A 14,579-nucleotide genomic window follows, 5' to 3' on the forward strand; every position below is an offset into this window, starting at 1 on the left:
TTGAAAATTTCAATTAATTGCTTTATTTAAAATAGGTAAAACACAAGATATAACCAAAGAGATCAGTCGCCTTAGAACTAAAACAAACTCGCACAAGTCGCCTTTCGTACCTAAAACACTTCCAATACATCCCAGTCTTACAAAACTTAAAAACAGCTAAAATGTACAAGGATGGAACATCTACTTCTTTTTGTTTTCTTGCGATACCAACATAGAATTGTCCTTTTCTCAGTTTTAACCAAGATCTATTGCACCACGTGGCCACAATAACAGTTTCCTTATGATATCTAACTCAAGACTCCCACTTTCATTTTTCATAATTATTGCTGCATATTTCCAGAAAAAAACGTTTCAATGTTCGTTTTGACATCATGCGTCTCTCATGTGGCGTAGTGCAGTGTTAGGCTTGTTTAGCGCAAATCAAGTCATTTTTGTTTCACTGGCCAAACAATGAGAGCCAATGGTATGCGCCCGGCCCGTGTGACAAATTCACCAACACACCAGAAACAAAGTGCCGATGCAGGAAAGCTGAGTGGGGCGCTAGCATGCCCTTGAAACCCCATGGGATATACTCCATGCTATTGGAACACGGGAACGTTAGAAGCAAACGTATGAATAATGTTGACACGAAGACTAAAATAGAGACGTGTGATGTTTGGTAGGGAAAAAAACAGATCAATATTCATAGCCTCAGGGGTGAATAGCAAACCAGTGCAATAGACTTGGTAAAATATCATGCAAAAGCATTTGGCAACATCTTATTGACAAATAAACATGAAATGTGGTAGACTACGAAAAATATGTAACACGGTAGATGATTTTTTCATACAGTTTGTAAACTTTTCGTCAAGTTATTTTTTTTATTCATAAGAACGTGTAACAAGCTTGTTGCATATAGACATTAAATTCAGCAAACTTTACATTAAAGCCCATTGACAGTAACCTTGCAAATGGTGACCTCTTATTTTTGCATACCTTTGTATGCAATGAGGGCTGGTCAAAAAGTATATGGAAGGATTTTATTTAATTAAATATATAGACGAAAACAAACGCTCTCTGAACCCCTTCAAAGTATTATTTGGTTCTTTCGGTAAAGTCACGTTGATAGAAGAAAAATCATAATTTAAAAAAATTATTTTAAAAAACCATTCATGTATATTGTGGCTCCGCCCACTTCGTTGCACCGCAGGAGCTTTTGCTCTTGTGCCACGCCCATTTTTTAAACCTTTTTCAGCGGTTGCCTTAGGTGACCATCCCCCTCTTTCCTCCCGAAGACGATCGCTTGTGTTGTGATCGAAACGTCGTGGTTTTTGTTTTTTTATTGTATTACTGAAAGAACCAAGAATAAGTCTACATTATAGACTGCCAGTACGCTCACTCAGTTTAATAACCGTTGCTACAGTCTACATTATAGAATGCCAATAAGTTCACAAAGCTAAAAAAACAGGCTACAGTCTACACTATAAGACTGCCAGTACACTCACTATTAAGAACCAGGCTACAGTCTACATTAATGTTTTAGATTTTATTTTTTATCATTTTTATTTTTAGTCACTTTATTTATATTATTATTTTTCTATCTACGTGACTTTACCGAAAGAACCAAAAAAGATGAATTCCTGCAGTCACGAAAGTTAAGTCAAATTTTAACCCTTCAAAGTACTGTCCACAAAGTCACAGGAATTAGTGGACCAATCGCACCAGCAGAACATTTAGATACGAGTTTGGCACCTTGTGGGTTATCGTGGAGAGTGAGCAACAATGCAACATCAAATTTCCTGTTAAATTTGGCAAGCCTGCCCCTCTGAAACGCTCCCCATGTTACAACAACTTATCCAGATTGCAATATACTCACTTTGAACGGAACTATTTTAAAAGATGAGGAACTTAATGCAAATGTGATTAGGCAAATGAGAGACTTCAGCTGTAGACTAAGGAGTGGTTCCAAAAGCTGTGTAATTGCTGGCACAAGATGCATCGATGGCAGAATAAGATTGCTTTGAAGGGGGCATTCGAAATTCATCGCTTAACTATATTAGATGTAACAGCATAATTCCATAATCCTTTTGACCAGTCATTGAACATCAGTGCATATTTGTAATGTATGTGCAATTTGTGTGTGTATATACTGGATGTCAAAGACAAAAGAGATTCCCATGTTAGTCTGATGAACTCTCGTTGGCAAGTGCTGTTCGCAAGGAACAATTTTGGAATGTTTCCCCAATGGTGTTCTGCATGTCTACAACGATTCAAACACAGGTCACCAGGATTGTAATAGAGCATGGCAACTACTGCACCCTGCCCTCAACCCTTCCCCCTACACGTAATGAGGGCATACATATCTACACAAAGCCCGGTCATCAGGATTAATATATGCAGCATGCCAACCCACTGCGCTGTGCCCTCCATCTTAAAAAAAAAGAGATGGAATTCAGACCGACAGTTTACGAAATCCTTAAAAAGGCATATTCCAGTTCTTGCTAAGAACTGCACACCGCGAGTGGCATTAGGCCTTGACTAGTTCAACTGAACACTGGCGCACAATAAGGACCAAAGACCAGCTAAGAGCCACATTGTATCTTTGGCTAAAATGAGAATCTTTGCCTTTACGTTTTACAATTATACATGCATATGTATACACTAGGTGTGTACGGTATATATATGTGTGGGTATGCTTGTGGCCTCAAGGTGCACATGGCCTGGCACAAGCGTCATGGTGACGTCACCGCCACTTAGTGGCGAATGGCGGTTGTTGTTGTTGTACACATAAATGTATGTACACACATTTATTATAAATTAGATATTTCCTTTTACGGAGACCCCGGGACTCCTTTGTAAAAAAAAAACTAAATATCTCAATGCCCTTACCTGATTCACCAAGAGATAAAAGACGCACAATGAATACCAAGCAACACCAATGGCTACGTTCAATGCTATCGCTATCATAAATTATTTTCTTTGTTTAATACATAAATGGACCTCAGAGTCGAGTGGTCAAGCCAAACTGTTGTTGTTTACAATTGGTTTAACACGCGGTAAGCTTTCGCGATCAATATCATCCACAATAGAGTTTTTTTTGGGATAGATCGCGTAAATATATAAAAGCGTCGTTAACCCCGCCACCACCCGAAACGGCCAATTAGTAAGGTTCGTCACGAAAACAGAACATGCGAATGCGTTAGTAGTACAGCACACCGGTGTGTTGGAGAGCAAAGCCACAACATTTATGAATCCCCCCTCCGCCCACTTCGTGCAAGAAGGGCACACAAGTGACATCACATCTGCACCTCTTTTTACGGAACGAAACGGGAGGATTTCCCACAAATCTGGCTGCTGCCTGATGAAGCTAGTTATAATTTACCGGTGAAACGTCGTACTCAGATTGTAAATGTTGTAGCTTTGCTCTCCAACACACCGGTGTGCCGTACTACGAATTGGCATGTTCTGTTTTACGTGACAAAGCTCACTAATTAGCTATGTCAGGTGGTGGTGGGTTTAACGACACTTTTCTATATTTACGTGATCTAACCAAAAACAAACTACTATGGATTATGTACACTTGTAAACAAATACTGTGCTGCGGATGCATAAGAAGCCTTGCCTGCATTTAAAACCAACAAGGCGAGTTCCATCATATTAAAAAAAATAACTACGGAAACTAAAATTCCCAGCTTATTTCTAACATAAAGGACAAGACTAACGTTCATAACAATAAGTGCAAAGGCTTTCCAATATTTTCCTTCAATTCATAATTAAAAAATAAGTGCAAGTACTTGGCAGAGTAACCAACCGAACAAGTGTGGTTCGCAACTCGCATTCCACGTGACACACATGGGTACATCGTTACAAATCCCTGATGCTTTCATTTTTCTTAAGGCAGACACTCATCTGGGAATACTTGTGACTCGTACATGAAAGCCAGTTGCACAAGTGATTTAGTATTGTTTTATGCCTCCAAAACACCAACCAAGTTTCAGCTGAAACAAGTGTAACATTTTCATAATCCTCACTTGGGTAAAAGGCTTTGTACCGTTAGGAAAATTCCCCTATGGTTACTTTCATCCACAAGGGAAACAAATTGATTTTGAGCTGAACAAAAAAAACTACAAAAACAGAGATGCCAAGAGTTCGGAATGATGACAAAATCCTGAGTGCACTAAGTTACTCCGCATTTCCTTGTAAGCGATACGGCGTCTTGGAATTGTAACAAACACCAAAGTGCCTACATTCTGGCAAAGAGGCAGGCTCAATCGGTCAGTTGCTCGATGAAGGAAACCGGGAAGGCGCCACGTCTCGCCGGAACGCCCTCGACGTAGCCGGACTGCGGAAGAGAAAATAACAATAATAATGATTCAAACTTATAAGGCACACCTTTAGCAATGGTCTTTAGAGTGTCAGGCATATAAAGGGAGGAAAAGCAAGTGAGAAGTAACCATGGAGACAAAGAGAGAAGGTGGAGAGTTCTTCAGCCAAGACTTAAAATCTCCATCGCCTGCGAGTTCCTGACTTCCCAGGACGGAATTCTAGAGCCTGGACACCGTGCGGACAAAAGCTCTGGTGGTCAGACCCAGGTTCGAAGCCTGCGTGGTCACGCTGAGTAGGGCACGATCGGTAAATCTCAGGGATCTCAGTGGAGTGTGTTGTTGGTTAGTGGAGTGTGTGGCTGGTGAGTGGAGTGTATGGCTGGATAGCAGAGTGTGTGGCTGGTTAGTGGCGTGTGTGCGGTTGAATCACCTCCTGGATATACGGTGGAGCAAGCCCATTTAATAGCCATGTTTGAACACAATAATTATAATCTTAAACTCATTGTGGATTTGAACTGGAAGTCAATGCAGAGAAATAAGCACAGCTGTGAGTTATGGTCCCAAAGAGGAGTGCAGGTGATCACCCCTGCAGCCGCATATTGGACAGGCTGCAGTCGGTAACACTAAAATAAGCGTCACACGATATTCAAAGACTGGGTATGCAGTATTACACAATGCAATGCATGTTTGTAGAGCTGGGCTATCTGATTATTAAAGGGAAAAAAATACTCCTACTGATTATCAATTCAATTACAAGACCAATTGGACAATCCAAATACACATGGAACAAAATGTCTCCCCTCTGTTCCAAGGTGTGCCATTGGATGAGAGGTGATGGGCAGGGCTTGGAGACATAGGCATCATCTTCCACATCACGCTGAGTGTGACTTGTAGGGTCTCGGGTAATCGATGGAAATGATTAATCATCCCAGCTTAACAACTTATACTTTTTTCAAAGCATACAAATGTGACTGCATTTTGAGTCACTGCAGAAAATAGGAGAAACATGCTCATATGCAGAGTTTCAAGAGGGATACTATTTTATAAGTTCAGGGAACGATTGGAAGAATTGTATATGGCAGAGGGAAATGAGAGAAAGTTATTATTGTGGAGGTGCGGATGACAACACTTTGTAGAGTGGAACAGTCTAGAGCCTGAACTTGAATACATGGAGGTGCTCAGGAGTGTGGGCAGCCACGCAAAGGTAATTCCAGACATTGAGAGCACCAACTGAGAAACAGTGACTACACAACAGAAAGCAGTGACCACTAGAAAAATAAAAACATCAGCCAGTCTACATCAGAACTGAGCCAATCAGCAACACCAGCAGTAGCCGGCAATGCTACGTAATTGAGCGACAGAGTGAGCAGCTTAATTCAGTTCCTGATGAAGCCCCCACCACATGGAGCGAAAGGACATCATGCCCAACAACATGCAGAAAAAAAACCGAAAACCCATCGGAGAGCTACAGAGCACAATTGCCAAAACCACATGCAATGGTAGAGACAGCACTACACCAAACACCACGGAATGGTAGCAATGAATGATGGAACCAGCAGACAAATTTTGTTGCGTCAGGGGCTTGATACTGGCAGACACACTGCCTCCTCCTCGTCCAGCATGAACACGCATTTCCGCTTAGCACATCCATGCCAAGAACTAGCATGGATGTATGAATTCTAAATAGGTAATTTCTGAACAAACAGCCATATTTAATAATAAGCTACGGCTGGATGAATGTCTCTTCATGCCATGGCAGTGATGGGGGTTGTACGGCCATACTTCTCCATGCTGATAAGAGGCGGGTTGGTAAAAGTGGGAGCCAGAACCAGGACTGGTTCTGACACCATCCGTCACTGTTGTTAGCTATGGCTGGGAATCAGATTAATGTCGCTGGGTTGACGGCAACATTTCTGCCCTCTGCAGTTACTCGAATTCAATAAGAATCGGACCAAATGCAAATATCTCAAAAAATATTCTCCAATTAAAATAGAAGAAAACATGCACGCAAGTAATTTTACACTACTAAAGCATCACGTTCTTTGTTCTTCCCGGCCATGCCATTGATTTCATGGTTCAAATATTAGGATGCTGCTAACACATCAAAGCAAATAACCAATTACAGTGTCACTGGAGTGCTTTTTAAATTCAATTCCACTGCTGTTACAGAGACAGAGTACGACTTGCTGACACAGAACTTTATTTCAAGATTCAAGTGCGTGGATACGCGCTCGAGCTACGCTAAACTGGATATTTCTGGAAATAAAATCTGACGAGAGGATTATGCAGGCAATGGCATAGATGACATACAAGCATGTGGTAATTCATGTTGTTCTACTGGTTGCGAAGATGTGGCCAAATATGGATGGTTTGCATGGGATGCTGCCGTGTTATAACGGTTAGCACACTGCACTTCCAATCCTGGGGCTCGGTGGTTCGATCTTCTGAATGGCAGCGGAAACAATGGGCAGGTTTCTTAAATTCCCCCGCCTTTGTCCACCTGGCAGAATAAATGGGTACTCCATACACCAATTAGTCGATTCGCAGGTCACGTGTCCTTGGGTAAAGTGTGGGCAACTCCCGCAACTTCTGAAAGTTTTATTATAGCAGGTTAAGCCCAGAGCTATAAAACTCTTCTTCAGAAGTGACCTGGCCACAAATGATAGCTCAACGAACTGGCTTATCATGTGGAAATGTATAGTGGCCAAATACTCCAAATGCATGTTTCTAAATGTAGAGGGAATAACCAGAAGACCCGGAAAAAAATCCACACGACCACGTGGAGAACATGGAAACTCCAAATATACAGACGTCAGTGTTGAGATCGAACCCACGACCTTCTGCATACCAGGCGAGCTCGTTAACATTTCTTTACTGTGGCGTGAGCGACTTACCCACCACTCGTCGTCATCCTCCCGTTCAACCACGATGATGTCTCCTTTCATAAAAGTGAGTTCGTCTTTTTGGTCCGCCTGGCAGTCATATTTGGCCTTGACCCGTTTAATCTTCGGCTTCATCTGTCATCCCACCAGGGCAAAGGGAATTCACAAAATTAACCACCAACATATCATGTAACCTTGCTTTTGCTGTGCAACCCCTAAGCTTAAACGAGACCCAGTAGAAGCCACATCTCTCAACCATTTGCCACCAATTTATATTTCCTGTCTCAGGAGTCTTTATAATTCCCTTATTCATTTGCCAACTTCCGTATTATGTACGGAAAGTTGCACAAATCAAAAATTTGATTTATGATGTGGCAAAACATGCATATTATTTTGTCGACATTAGTCTTGTTTAATTTCACACAGTGCATAAGCAAACTGATTTCGGGGATGTGATGGATAGTCTCTTACCAAAGGTGGCTTTCTGGGCAGAGGCACCGGGGGACGATGCGGCATTTCCTGTGGCTTTGGAGGCAAAGGCGGATGAGGCCTGGGCCGGGAAATTGGTTCCCGTGAGACTTTAGACCCATCCACCAGCCCACTCTCCACAGCTGCACAGACAACCATGACGAAAGCACGTTGGAACGACGAGACCAGAAATCACCACAGCCGGCAACGAATGTGTTACATGAGCCGAGCAGGTAAAACCTCACAATATGCAATTACATATGCTAAAAGTCCAGACCTGGAATTTCTTACTCACACTACTGCTAGAGGAAGGACCACTGCCAGAGGAAGCAGAGAGCTTCTCGAGCGGATATTTTGGTCTACTCTTGCATGCTAACCAGACATCTTGGCAAGGTGGGTGAGCCCACACTTTACCCCGCCCCATGCTACCTAACGATCGACCCATGGGTAGCCATTTACGCTGCTGGGTAGACAAGAGGCGGGTGGGGGGGGGGGGGAGGTTTAGGAAACCTTCACCATTGCTTCGACTGCCGCGCCACTGGAAAACTTCACGCAGGGACAAAATGTGTAGCATGGGAATGGCACGAGCACAATACTGGCCACATTTGCACATGTCAGAAGGCGTGGAATTTTAGTGAAAATACTGCTGGGGGATGGTGGTCTATAATTTAGTTGTAATGCAAGCGCCAGCCAGAGGAATGTGTGGAAGGTACACATAGCAGTTTAACGGAGGAGCTTGGATTATGAGAATGAAATCAAACTCTCAAAAGGTAGTAAATTCCAATTGCTGGTTAACACTGAAACACACTCCGTGAGGAGGTAATCCCGTGGAAGTCATTAAAGTCTTAAAGTTTACCCTGCCCACAAAGAACATGTAATTATATTACATTTTGTGATTCAGTTTTTATAGCCGTGACTATGTCTCCATATGCCGTTTAATTGTGTATTGCATTAAACGTAGGCTTTTGCTGTTCTTGTGGTAGTTGTGCTCAACCGACAGCGAACGATGCTCTATAAGCGTAGCCGCTCCGCTCTCTCAGCACAGAAATCAATGGCTCAACGAACCGCAGTTGTCTGGAGGGCTCGGGGGAGCAGGACGGGGTCTTTGTGTAGAAGGTCTCCGTGCCAAAGCTGCATTCTCCACACTGAAAGGTGCGCACGCAACACAAGACATGCTAATTGTCCAGCGGCATCACTGTAGAGTCCATGAAAGAGTCATGTGACCTTGGCTCCATCATTCATGACAAGCTGGGGATAAACGCGAATACAATATTTTTTGCATTGACAGAATTGTACCTCCTCCACTTTCTAAATTCCTACTCATTGTCTAAAATAAGTGCACACGTCTTTTTTAAATAGGGAAGAAAATACACACGCATACACATATATTGCACATTTTTGCATACTGGACAAATTAAGAGTTTGGTATGTCATATACCACAGCAGTTTATGTCCTTGTGGTTGTACTTTTGATTCTCGCTCATGGCCGACAAAAGTCACGATTACCTGAACCAGTCCTGGGCCTCCCCTACGTCAACTCGGCCTCAAATGAGTACCTGGTGCACTGTGTAAACATCATCACTGGGGAGACAAAGGTGCCCGAGCATGGTGCTGGCCACCCACCCCACCCCCCCCCTCGTGTACAGTGCCGGTCTTCATAGGTGCTCACTCACAGAACTAAAGGGAAATATTTGTATTGTCTTGAACATTCATGCTAATTAATTTGAAATTTGAACTTAAATGCAGCTGCTTGCATTCAAGTTATAAACACTAATAGCCTGTACTGCATCTAATTTTATCCTAGTTACAATAAAAATGAAAATCATTAGTTTCTTATGTGAAACATTGCCTTTTCAAATTAATCAAAATTAACGAACTGAAAAAAATAAATTTGAATCAGTTTTCCAAATAAGTCATGTATAAAAGCTAGCAAAATTATTGCAGATGTTTAACATTTCTTTGAATAACATCATTATTGGGCTTCATCAATACCCTATTGTCAACAGTTTAATATTTAGCCATTATATTCCTGCATTATAACTGCAAGCCATGTGAGCCAGTTAGTCGACCATGGTTTATTTCATATAAATATATGCAAGATTTATGTTTAACCCCAACAAAACATAATGAGCATGCTTTTATGCACCCTGTTATTGCCGTGAAAATGCACCCTCTGCTGTTGAGAGATTTCTGGTAAGGTTGTTTTCTTAAACAATGACAAAATCACGGTACCAATTTCATTTTTTTTTACCTTTCTTGCAATCCTGCAGGAAGATTCTTTGTTTGTGGGAATGATTTCCTGCCGCTCTCTGTGGAGAGAAATTTATATCGAGTCGTAAAAAAAAATTCACAGATTTTTGCCGATTACTTCTATGTAATTTTCCAAGTCATCTTGACCTTCAGGAAAAGATACAACATTATAAACGGCATCTTTAGTCTTGCACAAAACAACGCAACTTCTACAATTAAATATCACAACACCGTGCATCTGTTAAAGAGTCACGCCATCTCTTCGGCTGCTAAAAAAAAAAAATCTAGAAAAGTGGACTTCTTGCTGGGCATAATCTTTACCTCTTCTCTATTGGGAATATATCTTTTTTTCAAACATCATTCTGCCTACCACCTTCATAATTTAAGCACAGCATGTCCGCACATAACTGTGTTTTACCTCTGCTTATCCCCTCGACCTATGAATGAACCGCCATCACAGCTGCACAGCATTTACAGTGGCACCGCCATCATTGCGTCCACAATGCGAAAGCAAAAAATTGTACATACTCTCCGCCCCACTTACTGGACAGTACGGGAGAGATGTGGGGAAGAGGAGGAATGGGAGGTGGGGTGCTGTTTCTCAGCTGGCTGGGGCCAAAGGGCTCGGAGTGCGTCCGCTTGTGCAGTGGCCTGTTTGGAGGTGGCGGCGGGGGCTTGCGCCTGCCGCCAGCGCCGTCCGCCAAGCCCAGAGACGCTGCCGAAAACACAAGAGGCGGAAGGGGGTCGTGAGTTGAAAACACTCGTCGTTTATCATTTCAAAGCACGCCCCCTCCCCAGTGCACAACGCACATGGTTCAGAGGTCAGCGTTTATTTTATTTTTTTGCAGCCAAATCAGTCCTCCGGTAGAATGTTACGATTGAGTTTGCTCACACAGTGAATAGTTTAAATGACCCTATGGTTATGAAAAATATATGTCACAAGGGGCATTGCTCAAATGGCCAATGCCTATTTGAGCAATGCACCTTTTGACCTGTGGTGGAAATTCCTTATTCCCATGGCAGTTGCGACTCTATCAGTGCCTGTGGTGGAAATTTCTTATTCCCATGGCAAGTGTGAGTCTCTCCAAGAGACAACCATTGTTGACTTACCCACAAAGCCATTCCCATTCTATCCACCCTGGAGGGATAATGATGACGATGATGGGCTAAGTCAACCCTGAACCAAGATTTGAATTCACAACCTTCCAATTGCAAGCCACTCCCTCTATGGCTTAGCCACCTGGCTGGCGATAACAAATGTTTAATTATATTTAATAAAATCAGTTTTACATTGCGTAGTAGCCGCGACCATGGTGAATGGGGACCCGTAAAAAATTTATGAGATTGCAATTCACACCGCAATTGTGTCCTAAACAAAGTAATATTTAAAAATGTAGACGTATCATAATACTGAGTACTGGACTGAGGTGTAACAAGTGTGATACCAAATCAATAATAAAACCTAATACTGTAAAGAAAATGTAATGACTGCACTTATAAGCAAAATTATACTGTTGTGATCTATACCTGAGTGTTGGGTTTTTTGTTCATTGCTAAAGGTGTGATTTTAAGATATTTATTTAAAAAAATAGATTATTTTTCCTTATTTTATTTTTATATATATAATTCAAAAATCATCCGAGGCAAGAAATTGCAAAGGATAGTTTCTGGTATAAGAGCCATGGTTTTTCATATTCTCTCCATGCTTTGAAGGATCACAGGTCAAAGCATAAGCCAATTAAATAGTTCAGTTTACAAGGCAGCGCTGCTAATGGCAATGGTGATAAAATGTAATTGGCAACATGTGCAGTCTCGAATCTGCCTCAGTAGGGTTCACAGGTGTTACTAATGATTAATGGAAAAGTAAATTTTGTAATTTTTCTTAATGAACTCCTGGTGGCACCACCTTTCCATATAAAAACACAAAACAGTACACGACCTTGGCAAACATACTGTGATACTAAATGCAATTTAACAATGCACTTTTAAAGTGAGGCCCAACACGTTTTTGGTCTCAATATGTTTTTAGTTTTCTGTTTCGATGAGGTTTTCTCACCATTTACAGATTGGATCTCTGGGTTGAATTGCATAGCGCACCGAACCCATGCTGCGTTTGAACTGATGCTGCGTTTCAGCTGCCACCTTGTGGTGGCTGTGTTGAAGTGAATGTTGACCGTCGGACACGTCAATGCAAGTGGAGATATTTCAAAGCTTTTAGTAGCGTTGCATGTATGTATGTTGTAACTTCCTTCGCACCGTACCTAAACCAACTGATAATCGAAAGTGCCATCATATGGAAACACGTTGATATGCCTTAAGAAGAAAGATCCATGCTCATCGTATAATCCGCTTTGCAAAATACTGATATGTTGTGAATTATCAGTGCTCGTTTAAATTATTTTATCTCCTGACAAGATTTTTTTGAAACTCAATAATAAAGTTCTACGTAGCTATTACCCATTAAATTAGCATTTTAAAAATGTGCTTTGGAGTAATTGGTTCCATGACATGATAATTTACGCAATATCCTCGTTATTTATTTATTTTGAGTGTAACTGGGAGCATGTGTGCTTGACGAAACTTTTTATAATGTAACAATTAAAAGGACCTAAGGTAGGCCTAAGTTGAAAGAAATGTAGCTGAATAACTTTTGCTTGACCTCTTTATTTTATTTGTACTGGAAGTGCAAAAAAGCTATATGACCCTGACATGGTGCTCAGCACTGCTTTTGTGTTTAGTTTGTGGTCCTTCCCCCACACCTCTGATTAGCAGTTGGCTACGTATGGTGCAAAAGAAGTTCAAAATACATACATAAAATCGTGAAAATGTACATGTTATCACATCGTATCATGAAAAATTATATCACGGCAACATGCCATGTCAGTCACTTGAACACCTGGTACTCGTAAATTGAATACATTAACCTGATGGCGGGGCCCCGGGGTCCCATAAGCCCCCGATTCTCGCATAAACTGCGTTGTGACGTCATTTTATGTCTGTTGAAGGCGAACGACACGGCAATCTATTCCTCTCGACGAGCTCTACACGATGCGCATAACAAATTTTAATAGTTTTGTTTCTTCTGCGCATTCGTCCTCGCCGCGCTTGGACGACACGACAACAGAATGATCCGCGCCAGGCGGGTCGTGGCGTTGATGCGCGCGGTGGGACGGAGTCGCCAAATATAAATTAATTCATTACGATTTTGACTTCGGTTTATTCGGGACCCCGGGGGTCCCGCCATGAGGTTCAAATGCAAAACGTTCTTAGGTAAGGATATTTATGGACATGATAAACAACTGCATTATTGAATACATTCGGCACTGAGTAAATAGGCTTGAAGTCACGTGTGAGTATGTAACCGTCACCATAATGGGCAATGACAATTCAGATGTCACTCTCCACGGAGGTTAGCCATGGCCAGGAATCAAACTTAAGTCACCGCCTTGACAGCACAGTGGACTAACTACTGTGCCACCAATTTCGCTCTGGCTGTTTATCCATGCGTCAAATACAGCGTGTTTTAAAAAGATGGACCCAATTTCAAAGCAGTATATTTCACGATGGCAACATGTTACAATAACACAAAAAGTTACAAACGGTTAAATGAGTTATCAAGTTTTTCTAACCATTTTATAAATACTCTATGTGCCCTCCACCTGCTCTACGGAGTACATCAAGACGATAGTTTAATTCGTCCCAAACGCCTCTCAAAGTGTCTTCTTCCACTGAAGTCACCGCTGCCGTGATTCTGTTTTTGAGGTCATCCAGATTAGTCGCTAATGGTAGCACAAAAACACCACGGTCTTTGACGTATCCTCACAGGAAAAAGTCGCAGGGTGTGGCGATGTCTGGGGATCTTGGGGGCCAAGAGTGTAGCGCCAAGTCTTGGGGCACCGTGCAACCTATCCAACGTTGAGGCAGTGCGTCAAGCGAATTACTGTTTGTGCGCTGGGAGAAGCATCTTGTGGTAATCATTTGAAACTCTACGCCCCGCCCTCTTAAGTGGTAAGAGTTTCATTCATGGGCGGTTCGTGGTTGCAGAGATATAGCGATTTCAAATCGGGTCCATCTTTTGAAACACCCTGTATATTAAATAACGTGGATGGTTAACATGTTCATGAAAATGCTTACCTGACCAAATATGTCACTTATTCAAGTGCTCACATCACGTAACAGACACAAACCACAAAGGGCACTGTGTGGTATGGTGTCAGGAAGGGCACCAACACATTATTCGTCTCTTGTGTAACAAGGCTGTCTCCAAACAGCAGCCCTGCAGTGTCAGAGGGCTAGACGGCGTTCATTCATCGGAGGGTGAGAGCTAGAGCAGAATGCACGGTATTTCTGTTTAAGTTGTCATTTGCGTTTAAAGTTTGTTTAACATCAGTGGTGGTACTAACCAATTGGGGATCCTAAGCATACAGTATTTGTGCCCCACCCCCGTTTAAATTTAGAAGATGCTATCGATGATAGAAGAGATATAGACAAGAGATAGAGACATAGTGAGATAACAGAAATGTAGATAAAAATAGGCATTCAGTGAGATGAGAAAAGAGATGCAGACATGATAGAGATGAGAGATTAATTTGGTGCATGTCAATTACGATAAAAAAATAAAAACGTTGATTAGCATTTTATTTTGAGCTGATATTTGATGCACTAATTTATTTCA

At 41.9% G+C, this 14,579-nt stretch overlaps 1 protein-coding gene across 2 annotated transcripts in view; it reads right to left on the minus strand.

Annotated features, from left to right (window-relative positions):
- Positions 1–14,579, minus strand: part of LOC116941627 (arf-GAP with SH3 domain, ANK repeat and PH domain-containing protein 2-like) — a 49,306-nt gene continuing 34,727 nt past the window's right edge. For both annotated transcript variants that reach the window (XM_032952883.2, XM_032952884.2), the window contains exons 23-28: positions 10,449–10,619; positions 9,906–9,963; positions 8,720–8,799; positions 7,658–7,797; positions 7,199–7,321; positions 1–4,321 (exon numbers count right to left, since the gene is read on the minus strand). In XM_032952883.2, the coding sequence (XP_032808774.1) occupies positions 4,247–4,321; positions 7,199–7,321; positions 7,658–7,797; positions 8,720–8,799; positions 9,906–9,963; positions 10,449–10,619 (647 nt within the window). In that variant the 3' untranslated portion in view covers positions 1–4,246. The remainder of the gene's footprint in view (positions 4,322–7,198; positions 7,322–7,657; positions 7,798–8,719; positions 8,800–9,905; positions 9,964–10,448; positions 10,620–14,579) is intronic.

This window comes from Petromyzon marinus, chromosome 12 (assembly GCF_048934315.1).
Source record: "Petromyzon marinus isolate PM22_M1 ecotype Great Lakes invasive population chromosome 12, UKy_Petmar_22M1.pri1.0, whole genome shotgun sequence".
Lineage (NCBI taxonomy): Eukaryota > Metazoa > Chordata > Hyperoartia > Petromyzontiformes > Petromyzontidae > Petromyzon > Petromyzon marinus.